The sequence below is a fragment of the Phycodurus eques genome, chromosome 19 (assembly GCF_024500275.1).
Source record: "Phycodurus eques isolate BA_2022a chromosome 19, UOR_Pequ_1.1, whole genome shotgun sequence".
Classification (NCBI taxonomy): Eukaryota; Metazoa; Chordata; class Actinopteri; order Syngnathiformes; family Syngnathidae; genus Phycodurus; species Phycodurus eques.
The window spans coordinates 8693676-8707730 of record NC_084543.1 but is presented as its reverse complement, the minus strand read 5'-3'; the positions used below and the strand labels follow the sequence as shown (position 1 = coordinate 8707730).

Genomic DNA, 14055 nt, shown 5'->3' with positions numbered 1-14055 from the left:
TTCCCTCACCCCCCCCCCCCCCCCCCCCACACCTCTTTTCACAGCATGCAAAAGTTTACTCAACAAGAAATCCGACTCTGCTAAGGTAAGGTTGTTTTGTCACCATGATGAAATGTTCTCACACCTCCCCGTTTTTCTTTTGAAATATTCTCATTGAGTCGATTGTTCCTGTTTCTGTTTTTAGCTCGCATCTCCACTCATTTTAAGTGGACTCTTTCGAGAAGTCCATGTCCTGAGATTGGATTTCTTTTTTTCCACTCACTCAATCAAATTAACAATCAGTCCTTGCTCTTTTAAAGATTCATATTTTTTTTATGGTACCTTTTTTCGCTGTTCTCTTTTCCAATAAATCTCTATTAAGCATCATTCCCCTCCTCCTGCCTACCTCTCTTCCTCCTCCTCCTGCCCCTGGGGTCTCTGTGCAGTTAAGTGGTAGAGGCATGGAGAGTTATTGAGGCAGTAAAAAGGATGATCAAAAGGCCATTCTGTGGCACTCACCCTCTCATTTGCCCTGTTAGCTCTCAACAGCTTGCGAGCCTTGACTAACATTAGCCCCATTTCCTAAAAGGCGTATGATTCTAATCTGTGTGTGTGTTCACTCTGAGTGTTTGCGTTGTCGTCCCAGCCTTCCACCAACAACAGTAAGAACAGTATAGTGAGCGCCATCAATGCCCTGAAAGACAGCAACATGGCGACCAACGCCCAGATGGTACAGTAGGCCCGCCGCAGTGTTGGTCCCTGCATTTTAACGCCCCCCTCATTAGTTGTTTATAGCGCCATCATCTTTGTGTTCGTGATTGCTTGTCGTCCTTGTTCATCCGCCATCCAGAATGTGTTGCACCTATCCTCTGTAGGCTCGCCCACTGAGGTGCAGTTGTGTTTGAAAATGCACAATACAGAAAAATCTTAGGCCACCACTAGCTATCTTTTTTTTTTTAATGAACTTTTCTGTGCGCTGGAGCGCCACCAGCAAGCACTCGGGGCAGAAAAAAAAGAACTATAAATTGGAAGGAAATTGGTGAGCATATGTATCTGACCTGGGGCAATCTTTGGCCGGGCGACATTCGGAGTAGGCATGGGCGTTTTCTCTGGAGCTCTAGCATTTGTGCCTGACCTGAGGCCACTCTTGGGCGGTCAACATTCCGAGTCGGTCTGGGTATTCACTCTGGAGCTCCAACAACAGGAAAAAAAAAATAATTGCCACTTCAGCAAATCTAATGATGGCCTATGACTTTTTGATCGATATAGGATATGGATACAAGTATTGGAACACGTTGCTTAAACTCTTCTAGGAAGACTTTCTACAAGATTTTTAAATTTATTTTGTAATATTTATCAACACATCCAGAAAAAGAGCATTTGTGACACATTGATTTTTCTTTTTTTTTTTACTTCATGGAATACTGATGACATTTAAATGTCAGGATGCACATGTTCGTTTTGATGTCAAAGGCGCATGATCTCCAAGATGACGTGTCAGCACAGAACTGTAGTCTGGATTCAACTCACCATGCCTGTTGATTTTTGCTTTACAGTGTTACCCCGATTAGTATTGTGTTCTGCTGTATATATTCTATCCAACTTGATAAACAACCCATTTGCTACCATCAGCTAGCTTCATCTTCCACGTTTCTGTGTTCCTCCTCTCTGTAACCCGCAAAACCTTAGTTGTATTGCTGCACTGTGGTAGCATGTTGTGATTTTTGGAAAACTAGGACGCATTGCATCGTTTTGCTTATATAATGCGCAATCTGGTCTGCTTAACAGCCGGAAGGGGGAGGTGGGTGGGGTGGGACAAGTCAGTTGCCTAAAATCTACGGTTTAGTCAAATCCCAATTAACCTATGACTGAGGTGTTTAAAAGGCACATTTCCACCAAGTGGTCCAGTTCAGTTCACCACAATACGATCTGGAAGGGGTAAGTCCCCATCTTGTTTTTAATAAGCGGGCTGGCAATAGCTGCATCCACTACATAAATAGCGTGACTCTTTATTTATTATATATATGTGTGTGTGTGTGTGTGTGTGTGTGTGTGTGTGTGTGTATATATATATATATATATATATATATATATATATATATATATATATATATGTTTTATGTTGTTGTTGTTTTTAAGAACAAACACTATATTTGTGAGGGGGGAAAAGGCAAACAAACAAATACACTAACACAGTGATGACGAGAGAAATTAATACATGTTCGAAAGTTGGCCGAAACCTTAGTGTTTTGGCCCGCAATTAGGTAGGGTCTAATGGTCCAGTGGTGTATTCAAAAAGGAGTTCAACCTCTTCCGTGACGCTTGTAACTCAAAACACTTTTAATCTATTAATCAGCTCCACCCCCCGCCCCAAAACATCAACAAATATTTTGGGAATTTGTTTTTCAATTTAAAAAAATAAAAATAAAAAAAAAAACATTCAAATTTTTCGCAAATGATCAGGCATATATGCCTGAGAGTATTGTTATATTGTCGATCTACATGCAAACTTCAACTCTTGACTGGTAATAAACATCTTAGTCTTTTTTTGAAGAATTATTACTATCGGCCAAACTGCTTCTTGTTGTGAAGTGAATTGAGTTGCTTCGCTGAAGCCATGTAGCACAAATCTTTGCTCGCAAGTCATAGCAAAAATCAACTGAACGATAGCTCGTATCTCAGAAAACTCATAAGTCTGGTCACTTGTATTTTAAGACACCACTGCACATGTATTTTGGCTATTCGGCACAGAACCTTCGGTCCAGTACAGAGGCATACTGTGTTTACACATCACGAACATATTAGGTAATGGAAAGGATCTGCCTCGTGTTCTAGCCCGACTTCTACTCCGCAAACAAATATATTGCAGCTCCACCTCGGGCTAGCAAACATCCCTTTCATATAAAGAATACAAACTATTGATGTTGCACTTAACTAAAACAAAAAGATTGGAGCGGTTTTTTTTTCAAATCAGAAATCATAAATTTTACTGTAAACATTATGTCAGACTCATTTGTTGGAGAATTTACTGCTAGCAGTTTGCAGCTTTAGGTTTCATTTTAGATCTGAACCATGACTGTAAAACCATGGTTCGTACAGAATCGTGATTTTATGCCATACTGTTAAACCTCGTGAATTAGGGCTAGGCATTTGACCATCTGCTGTTGTTACTCCTCACGGAAAGGTGCCAAAAAGTGTTTTGTCCCAAATAAGTTTGGTGCATCCATACCAGACTGAATAGCTTGGTGGAAACGTGACATATGTTGAGAGTATGAACATGAATGACTGTTTTGCTTTTGCATGGCAGGAATCTCAAAGCACGGTGGTGCACAACCCCCCTGATGGCGTCAAGGTGAGATGCGTGTGTGCGTGGAAAAATACAGCAGCTTCTCTCACCTCTGACCAAATGTTGTCATGCCTGTACCTTTTTGTTGTTGTTGTGCAGGGCTCAACAGAGAGCAACGCCACCAATGATGAGGAAGAAATGAAAGGTAGGCAAGGTACTCCCATTTGCTTTTCACTCTGTTTTTATTTGCTCTCCCTACCAGTGAGGTGTGACTATTTGGGTGGCAGGTGTGTGGAGACACGCTCTTGACAGTGTGTTTGTACATGTTGTGCGTCTGGCTGCATTGTGCGTACGTGTGCGCGCGTGTGTGTGTTCTAGCGGACAATTCAGCGCTGAGTCAGAGTAGCGCCACTGAGGAGATGCCCCCACTTCTGCCCTCACCTCAAAGCTCACCTGCCAGTAAGTTTTCTTGAAACGGGAAGCTTTGCGGTGGAGCTAACAACCAAGCCCCCTAAAACCCTTAAACCTCCCACCCAACACTCTCACTTCCTCCCCCAAACTCTCACCTCAGCTTCCTCCGGTCACCAGCAGTGATGTCTTACACCTTCACTCTGACCTGCCAAGCTGCTGTGCTGAGGGTTCCCACTGCTTTTTGGCGTTTGTATACTTTATATTCTCAGGAAAAATTTTGATCACAGCGTTCCACACGGCTGCTTAAAACTTAAAACTCATTCACTGCCAGTCCTCTGTTTTTTTATTTTGTATTTTTTATTTTTTTAAGTAACTTCCTCTTGTTTACACTAAAGGAACATAAATAACATGCGCAGAGGCCCAAAATTGCATGTAGATAACTACACAAGTGTCAACACTAGGCAGCAACAACGCAGAAGTGAACAGTAATACATGATTAACGTTAGCGTTAAGTTGACCTGGGCTAAATCTACAGTACCCCATCTCTAATACATCTTATTTACACCATATTTATTGGCCTATACTTTTTAGACTCAAAGCAGGTGTGTTTTTTTAAGTTTTTGGTCTTATTTGCGAAATATAAATGTCACCACTCAGAGCATTTATACTGCACTTGCATTGACAGATATCTGATACATATAATTTTTATCCAAGAAGAGGCCTTCCTCCTATCTGAAGATATATAGTTTTTTTTAAAATTATTATTTACATTGCAATGATGCATATCTCTATTGTGCCTCACGACAGCAAAAAAATCTGAATTATCATGTGAACCAAGTAGTGTCAGTCCAGCTTTCATGTGATGCAGTAAAATGTATACTGTACATTTTCTGTTAGGTACCATAACAGGCTTGAAAATTAGCTTGATTTGGAGGGGTAAGGTGTATGAACCCTGTGATCAATTTAGTTTGCCCAATTCCGGCTTTCGTGATTCTGTAGTCATCATGGAGAGCTCCATGAAAAAAAACCCAAATGCGATAGTTGAGTAAACCTGACTAGTCTGATGATCACTCTACAATTTGAATAAGGTATGAGTTCAAAATCCTCACCCAATGTAATTTGGTGGTAAACGTGATTATTTGGTTTGGTCAAGCAATAATGTAGAGATTGACTTTATAGCTCAGCCCACTTTCCCTTGCATGTGTGCTGCTGCTTCTCTGCATGGAATACAATAATTGGAACTTCCAGTCGAGGCTCAATTCGCTCCGGCGGTGTCGGCGTGTTCCCAAATTGTGTAATTAAAAGTAATTTTGACCAACTGTGGCTGCCTCAAAATGATATTTAAAAAAAAAAAAAAAAAAAACAGACATTAAGAGCCAAAGTTGTGCTGAGACCCTCAGACTACTAGAGTACTCTCAGCTGTGGCATACACTCCTGACAGAAAGCAACTGAAGCCACGCAAAAGCCATCAGGGCCACTGTGGGAACCCTGAAGTGTGTGTGTTTTGAGTGTGTGTTGTGTGATCACTGCATTTTCCCCTCTTGTTCTGAATGTGACAGCTCCAGCTGGACGACGTCCTCGCTGCCCTTGCACCCGCGTGCCCGGAACCTTCTCATACCCACTTTTTCCATCTCTTTTTCCACCAACCCCTCTGTTACTCTATTTATGTGTTTTTGGGTTTAAAAATATTTATTTTATGCATTTGTCTTTTTCTTTTCTTCTTTTTTTTCAAGAAAGACATTTTAGGATGGTTACATCCCAGGAATACTATTTTCTGTGTGGTCACTTGTTGCTAGGCTGACTCCATATCTCAATTATATCTTCTCCAAGTATGCCTGTCATCAAGGGAACTGGATTTTATCACAGCTGACTTTGGGCGAGAGACAGGATATATCTTGGACTGGTCATCAGTCAATTGCACGGCACAAATAGACAAACAACCATTCACATTGACAACTAGGGACAATTTAGAGTGTTTTTGTTTAGGAGTGCAGTGTTTTTGAAGGAAGCGATTCAAACACAGAACTTGTGACAGTTTCAGACTTGATAACCACATGTACCAATGTGCCAGCCTCATTGCCACACCACAGGCCAATTTTAAACCTGTAACAGAAACAGACGCTATGGAAATTATTTTAAGATTGGTCAAAAATAGTGCTAATTTAGCAAATTAATTTCTACTACATCGTGTGTTGGTGCGAAAAGAAAAATGGTACCACTGCTAAAAGCTTTAGATCAATGAAAATAGATTGTCCCATTCTTCAATTGCAATTGTTTTTATTGTTTGTCTTTTCCTGGAAATTACTTTCGCCTGGCATCCAATTGGCTAAAATGGCCTTGTACTTGTGGTTTCTAACGACACCTGCTGCTCTTGGCATGTATTGGACAACCTGCCAGTGCGTTCGTATTGTGTAACTCACTATATTCTACACTTAAGAGATCCCTGATAATCTTTTCCCCGCTTGTCAGAAACACCTGCACCAAACAAACGGCAGCGGAGGCTCCCCCCCCAAAAAAGTGCCCCCTTGCCCGCCGGCAACGCCAATGCTGCCTTCTGTACTCTCCTCAAAGGACACTGTTTTGTCGTCCCAAGCATTAAGAGCAGAGTGCGTAGGGCCAGCAGTTACATGACTTGCACAGCATCAGAATCCGAGCCAAACTCATCCCGCTACCAGCTGCCATCTTGTTCTCCTGAATCTGTGTATCATGTTTGTTTTTTTTCAATTGGCAATCCAAAATTACAAAAATGAAAAAGCGACAGATTTTATTTCTTAATCCAACACATAAAAAGGAAACAAAAAATTCCGTTTCATATTTCAGTTTTTAAAAAAAACATGATCAATCCCTTTTCACATTTAGATTTTTAATTGACCATTGAAAATAGAAAGATGGAATGATTCTCCTGTGTGCCTGCTTGTTTCGAACAAAAATCTTTGTTTTGCCTTTAACTGCATGAGACTGACATTTTGCTAATTTCCATAACCTCTCGTTGGTGTCCATCCTTCTATGTGTGTCTGTGTGTGTTGACCGTCCATTGTGTGTTTCAGTACCACCGCATGATATAAAGCGCATGGCTTGGAACAGCACGGGCAACAGTGACTCTGAACAGTCCTGCGCGCCCGCCGTCACCATCGCCGCTCCAGTAGGGGGCAACAATTCTGCCACTGCTAAATGCAACGTTAAGCAGAGTAAGAACACAACCTACACGTACTGACCGCCTGCCTGCCGCTACCGACTCCACCCCCTGCTGGCCACCATCATGCGCACTCAAGATTTCATGCTTTGAAATGACTGCCAAACAAGAGCTTCTCCTACAGTACAGTCAAAACCATACCTCGGAACCCTAATTTAAAACCCTAGACGTGGCTAGAAACCATGGTTTGAAACCCTTGCCTTGGCTTGACTTGAAACGCTAACCCTGGCTTGAAAGCTGAATTTGAAACCGTAACCTTGGTCATTTCAAATGGTAAACCAGGCTTTAACGCCTACCCTTGACTTGAAATCCTAATTTCAAACCCTGAAGCATGCTGCACACCGAGTGATGCAGCCAAACCCGAAACAATTTGCAGCAACTATTTGTTTGGCGACTTATTTTTATGAGAATTGCCGATGCAAGATGCATCAACGTCGCAGATTACAGCCCATCAAAATGCACATAAATTTACAAACACACAAAAAATACGAGTTTTAAGCGATATTGTTAAAAACCACTCACTCTACTCAGACCCATAATTTTAAACCATAATTTCAAACTCTTACCTTGTTTGAAACGGTAGCCTGGTTAAAGCCCTCACTGTGACTTGAAACTCTAACCCAGGCTTGAAACCACACTTTGACACACTAACACAAAAAAAAAAAACCTATATTCTCACCCTAACCCAGTCTGTAACCCATATTTTGAAAGTCTAACCTAAACCATACTTTGAACCCCCAACACTTGTTTGAATCTGTAATCTGTCAGGGATAAAATCATACTTTGAAATCTTAAAGCCATGTTTAAAACCCTTGTTTAAAACGCTTACCCAGGATTAAATCTATTTTGAAACCCTAACCTTGATTTGAAACAATAGTTTTAAATCCTAAATCCTAACTGTGACTTGAAACCTTCCTTTAAACCCTCTCGTCGTTAACCCAAAACTGGTCCCAGCTGGTTTGAAGCATACAGAATTCAACATTTGTGAGTGGGGTCTTGCTGTAATGGATTGACGTGTGTCCGAATACTTTGGTACGCATTCAGACCAGTTCCTGTAGCCATTGGCTGGCGTCTAGCTGTGGTACACAGTGTCGCCCCCTGTCAGTTTTGCTCAGCCGAAGGCCAACTGACAGTCAGCAGACGGAGATTGCAAAGAGAGAGCGACAGTGTTCAGAGGAGGTGTCGCGTGTTGAAGCTTGACTCGCTCGCTCGGTTTTCGTGGGTTTTCACGAGGAGCAAAGTGTGTTGGACCTTGTTAGCATTTGTTTGCGCTAGTTAGGATTTGTGATCCAGTCTGTGTCCCTCAGCCCGCAAGCAGGAGATCATCAAGATCACCGAGCAGCTGATTGAAGCCATCAACAACGGAGACTTTGACGCCTACACGTGAGTGACTGTGTGCTTTGGGGCTTTACTTCTTACCGACTCTGAATTCTCACACATCTCTTTGCATTCGTCGTCGTTGCCCGCGCAGGAGGATTTGTGATCCCGGGCTCACTTCCTTCGAACCCGAGGCGCTGGGAAATCTGGTGGAAGGCATGGACTTTCACAAGTTCTACTTTGAAAATTGTGAGCACAAACGGACTCGCTTTCCATTTGACTTTAAACCCCGTCGCCTTGAAATGTTCATCTGAAAGCCTAATCCTGACTCAAACCCCTAATTTGAATGCCGAGCCCTAATTTAAAACCATAATCCTGATTTGAAACCCTAATACCGACATGCCGCGACCCTAATTTTTAAACCCCAACATGAAATGCTAACCCAGACTTGAACCCTGCTTTGAAACCCTAACCCTGGAGCGTAACACTTCTTGGAGACCCTATCCCTTTGAAACCCTACTTTTGAGCCCTAACCCTGATTTGAAACTCTTGAGTGAAACCGCATCGCCTTGCAATGCTAATCTGAAACCCCAACCCTGGCCAGAAACCCTTATTTGAAACCCTAACCCTACTATAAACCTTTGCATGATACCCTACTTATGGCTTTTAAACCATATCTCCTTGTGAAATCCTAATTTTGAAACCTTCACTTTTGTTTGACAACCTAGTCCCAGCCTGAAACTCTCATTCACCCTAATACTTCCTTGAAACCCTAATAAGGACTAGAAACCCCGATTTGAAATCCTAACTCTGACTTCAACCCTATTTTGAATCACGACCATGTCTCAAAAGCCTAGTTTGAAACCCAAACCCTGTCTTTAAGCCCTACTTTGAAAGCTTAACCTTGGCTTGAAACCCTACTTTGTTCACCCTTCTTGTTGAGCATTGTACTGATGTTCAGTTGCTTCTCTCGGGAGCAGCAATAACCACCGTTCCGTGTGTTTGATTCCCGTCTGCCCAATTGTGCGCAGTGCTGAGCAAGAACAACAAGCCGGTGCACACCACCCTGCTGAACCCGCACGTGCACCTGATCGGCGAGGACGCTGCGTGCATCGCGTACATCCGCCTCACGCAGTTCGTGGACTCGGGCGGTCGCCCGCGCTCCAGCCAATCAGAGGAGACCCGCGTGTGGCACCGCCGCGACGGCAAGTGGCTCAACGTTCACTTCCACTGCTCGGGAGCGCCCGCCGCGCCACTACAGTGATCAGGTACGGCGCATGGAACCCTACCTTCACGTTATGCTGCTGCACTTAAACTCTATATGCGCACAAACATTTTATGGTCATGTGGGGCACCCCACAAATAAAAACTAACTCTAATTTAAAACCTTATCCTGATTCAAAACCTTAAGTGTCTCGAAACCCGAATTTAACACCTCAAAGCTAGCTTGAAACCCTACTTTGAATGTCTAACCATGGCCAGAAACCCTACCTTGAAACCTTAACTCTTGTTTGAAACCCTGCTTCATAGCCCTAAACCTACTTTGAAACCCTTAACCTGCTTTTAAACCCAAACCCTGGCTTGAAACACTAACTCTCTCTTGAAAACCTACTTTGAAACCCTAATCCTAGCTTTAAACCCTGACCCGTTTTTTAACAGAATAATAGCAATATAGTAGAAGAAGAAAGTTACGCTTGAACTTTTTTTCACAAATTAGGAAGATTACACACCTCTGAGTATTATATATACAGCTTTTGTGTGTGAATGTTCGTTATTAGAAGATGAATCTCTCCCATGACGTGACCTTTAAAACACGCTCAGGGAGGGCAGAATAACATACTTAACGTCACACGCTTGCTGCAAGCAGCACTGGTTCATTTAGGGTACTTCTGCAACGCAGGAACTTGCATACACACCGCGCGCCGTTCGGCGCATTTTTCGATTGTACTGTTTTTAATGATCGAATCCAAAATCGAAACGTGATTAAATTTCGATTAATCGCCCAGGCCTACTTGAAACCCAAACCCTAATTAGGAACACTACTTTGAAATCCTAACACTGACTTGAAACCCCCCTTGTTTGAAACCCTAACCCATGCTTAAATCCATAAAACTGGCTTTGAACCATAATTTGAAACCCAAAACCTTATTTCAACCCTGACCTAAAAATGTATCTCACGTTTTTTTTTTAAAGACTTAAAAAGTGATTGCGTCCTTGTGTTGTTTGTCCCCTCAGTGGTCCTGAGCCTCCACTCTGCTGGTGGAGGTGTTTTTGGGGGCAGTTTTTTTCCGGCGAGTGTGTTTCGGGGGCCCGTCCCCCCCGCGTGGATTGGCTAGCGCCAGGAGCCCGGCCGGGCCAGACGGCGTCCCTCTCCGCGACCACCAACCAACCCCGTCTCTCCTTTGACCCCGCCGGGGGGGCACCGGCCGAGCACAAGATAACGCCCGGCCCCCCCTGCCACTCACCGCCGCCGCCCCCTCCCCCCACGTGGGATGTGATGCATGCATCTTGGCACCTGCCTGAGCGCGGAGGGCGCGTCTTTGTCCTCTCGCACCTCCCTTCGGCGGCCGTCTTTCGTCAGCCCTGCGCCGGATGAGGCGTCGCGGGGGAGGAGGCGACTTACACTTGTGACAGTTTATGAGTATGAGTTATGAATATACTGTGTAAATTATGACTTAGATGTTCCAGAAAACCACCAAAACCCCAGCAAGCATTTATCTTATCTTTGTGATGAGGGAGGAGCGCAAATGTTGGCTTTTGTCGTGACATAAAAAGCGCTTGTGACCTGCGCGTTTACGCAAATAGAGAAAACGAGAGAATCGGAGGAGCGCGTGGACGAGTCTGAGCGGGTGACGGCGAAACTTGATATCATGAAGCACCAAAGTGTAGAACTTTAGGCTTTTTACATGTTTTCGTTGAGTGTGCCCGTTTTCTCTTCCCACACTTTGGAAAACTGATTTAAGCTTGTGTTGTGTTTTTAGTGTCCTGTGACAAACTTTTATCTCGCTTGATTTATTTTTTTATTTTTATTCCTCCCCCCGCCCTCCCTTCTGTTTTTTTTCATCCAACCGGCTACTTTTTAAAAAGTGCTTTTTTAGAAGAGGAAAAACAATGAAGTTGAGGGTTTTTTATCGTGAGTTGAAAAAACCGCTTCCCATGCACATCCTGTCCTGTCTTGTCTGTATGCAACAGTAGGGGGGTGCGGCGGGGAGGGCGCGCCACTGCGAGGCGGGCTGCCTCGCGTGAGCCATTTGCATGTTTTCCCCGGCCGCCTCGTCCTCGTACGTCAGTCTGTCCTTCGCTTTCGTTTTTTTCCCTCTCTGCTTCCTGTCGGGGCCTGGTTTGTTCCTTATCACTGTGTAAATACAGTGTGTGTATAGATGTATGTAGAAATGTGTATCATATGTACATGCATCCTGTGTACCTCAACTGTTCCTTTGAGAGAGTTTGCAGATACAATTTAAAAATATTTTTACTAGCAGCCTAAAGTTTTGCATCCCACTACTTTTGAGAGATCATATCACGCACGCACGCCTGGTGCTGTGTAACATATCCGCCCAACGGTGTAGTGTGATCCCCACCTGCTCCGATAATGTTGTGATCTGCACCTGCCCCACCATGTTGTATATCCACACCGCCCCACTGAATTGTGTCAGACCCTCGCGCCGCATGATGTTGTGATCTGCAACTTTGCTGCAACGTTGTGTGATACGTTCCGCCTCGCAATGTTGTGATCCTCACTCATCCCTAATGTTGTGATCTTCACCCACCACACAATGGTGACGCACAGCGACCCACTATATTGTGTGATCTGCACCCACCCCACTGTTGTTGTCTATGTTACCAAATCCACTATTTTGTGTGATCTATGATCTGATCCGCCCACAATGTTTTGTGGTCTGCACCGCCTCGCAATGTTGTGTGATCCCTACCCGTCACATAATGTTGTGACCTTGACCCGCCCCACAATGTTGTACAATCTCCCTCCGCCCCACAACGGTGTGTGATTCACACAGGCCCAAAATGTGATCCAATCTGCCTCACCTTGTTGTGTGAGCCGCATTGGCCTACAATGTTGTGATCCACACCTCCCCACTATTTTGTGTGAGCTGCACCCACCTCACTATGTTGTTGTCTATATCCCTCTCTTTTGTATGATCTGTACCAATCCCACAATGTTGTGTGGTCCACAATCTTCATCCACCGACAATGTTATTGGCACCCTGCCCACAGTGTTGTGATACAAACCGTCCCAAAACGTTGTGATCCACAATGTTGTGTGATCCACAGCCACACTGTTATGTGCACGCCATAGTGTTATGATCCACAACGTCCCAAAATGTTGTGATCCACACCGCCTCATTTAGTGATATGCACCCACCCCACAATGTTGTGTGCTCTTTACCCTCACGTATGATGTCACCACCATTTTTTTTGTGCTGCTGTTTGTCGTCAGCTGTCAACTTGTCTTTTCTTTTTTTTTCTTTTTTCTTTTTTTTTCCCCCCCCCCCCCCCCCCCCTCTGTAATTTGCCGGGTTTCTCAGCTTTAGTTCTGCATGTGACCAGCAGGAAGGGATGCAAGGAAGTGAACGCGACAAACACATGCACGGATTTGATTACGATTACAACCTATAATCCGCCCCCTGGTGGTTTTAATATGAATTGTGCCTGCTCAGTTCTGGAGGGCTGGGGTAGGGGGGTCTCTAAAAGAGAGATAGCAAGCAGGAGCACTAGTTATTATGCATGTTTCAGTTAAGCATTTCTACCATGTACCTACCTGAATGAGAATGGAGCTCTACTAGTGTTGATATTATTATGACGATGGCGATACTTGCATCTTTTGAGATTTCCTTCATCTCGAATGTTGAGTAGGTGACATGACAAACTTTTTTTTTTTATCCGAACAGAAAAAAAAACAGGCCGGAGGGGGGGGGGGGGGGATTCTGGAGCTGTTGCTTGGTATGAGGCCCTCGATGTTTTTTTCCCCCCTTGCCTTGTTTATGGTATGATATTTGGGCAGTGCTTTTTTTTTTTTTTTTTTCTTCTCTCTCCCCCCCGCCACCCCCCGCCCTCCGCTACCCTTTCCTTTTCTGACCCAGCCTTCCCATGGACGCTGGAGTTTATTTTGCATGATCATGATGTACAATGTAATAACAACCATTTGAATTGACGACTATAAAGTGTTTGTCTGAGTGTTAGTTGGTCTTCATCCTTAGCTTTGTTATTCTTCAGCCTTGGATCTTAAAAGTATTTAATAAAAATACAATTTCAGCACCCCGCTCCAGAACAGCCCGCCTCATTTGCGATTTTTTTTGCGTCTTTTTACCGCGTTGCGCCCCGTGTGTGTGTTCTATTCGCATCAGCCAATCAGGGGCGAACACCAGAATTTTTTCCCCCCAATTAAAAATTATTTCCAAGGTGTCTTGGAAATGTCTGGCATGCTCTGTCAAAGGATAAAGAATTATACAAATATCTTTACATCCTCTGACATACACTTAAAGCGAGCGCTCATAGAGATCCAATTGCATTGTTACATGCAGCATTTCATCACCAAGCCACCGGAATATACTTGATAATTTGTGGAGCAGTGTGGCACGTGACATTGCCAAACACAAATACCCCTCACCACTACGTTGACAGTTTAGCTAAAAATACTATAACATTATTATCAAAAGCTAATGCTAATCTGTGCTAACACTGCAGCTCTGCTTACCATTTGACCTTTACATGATAGGGCCTTGATCGCCACAGCAAAGACATTTTCCGAAATAAGCAGATAAGTAAAAGATTGACTTGGTGGTTTGAATTCACACTTAATGGGTGGGCAGGCACTACAGACAAAACTCATTTTAGAAAAGACAAAAAAGTC

The 14055-nt window shown here is 43.7% G+C and overlaps 1 protein-coding gene across 7 annotated transcripts in view; it reads left to right on the top strand.

The window, feature by feature from the left end:
- LOC133417907 (calcium/calmodulin-dependent protein kinase type II subunit gamma-like) overlaps positions 1 to 13473 on the top strand; it is a 44453-nt gene extending 30980 nt beyond the window's left edge. For 2 of the 7 annotated variants that reach the window (XM_061706126.1, XM_061706124.1), the window contains 10 exons: positions 45 to 85; positions 626 to 709; positions 3287 to 3331; positions 3425 to 3479; positions 3644 to 3724; positions 6724 to 6864; positions 8177 to 8252; positions 8341 to 8435; positions 9218 to 9454; positions 10422 to 13473. In XM_061706126.1, the coding sequence (XP_061562110.1) occupies positions 45 to 85; positions 626 to 709; positions 3287 to 3331; positions 3425 to 3479; positions 3644 to 3724; positions 6724 to 6864; positions 8177 to 8252; positions 8341 to 8435; positions 9218 to 9450 (851 nt within the window). In that variant the 3' untranslated portion in view covers positions 9451 to 9454; positions 10422 to 13473. The remainder of the gene's footprint in view (positions 1 to 44; positions 86 to 625; positions 710 to 3286; positions 3332 to 3424; positions 3480 to 3643; positions 3725 to 6723; positions 6865 to 8176; positions 8253 to 8340; positions 8436 to 9217; positions 9455 to 10421) is intronic. The other 5 variants (XM_061706129.1, XM_061706127.1, XM_061706130.1 and 2 more) reach the window with 3 other exon arrangements.
- The last annotated feature ends 582 nt before the right edge of the window (positions 13474 to 14055 follow it).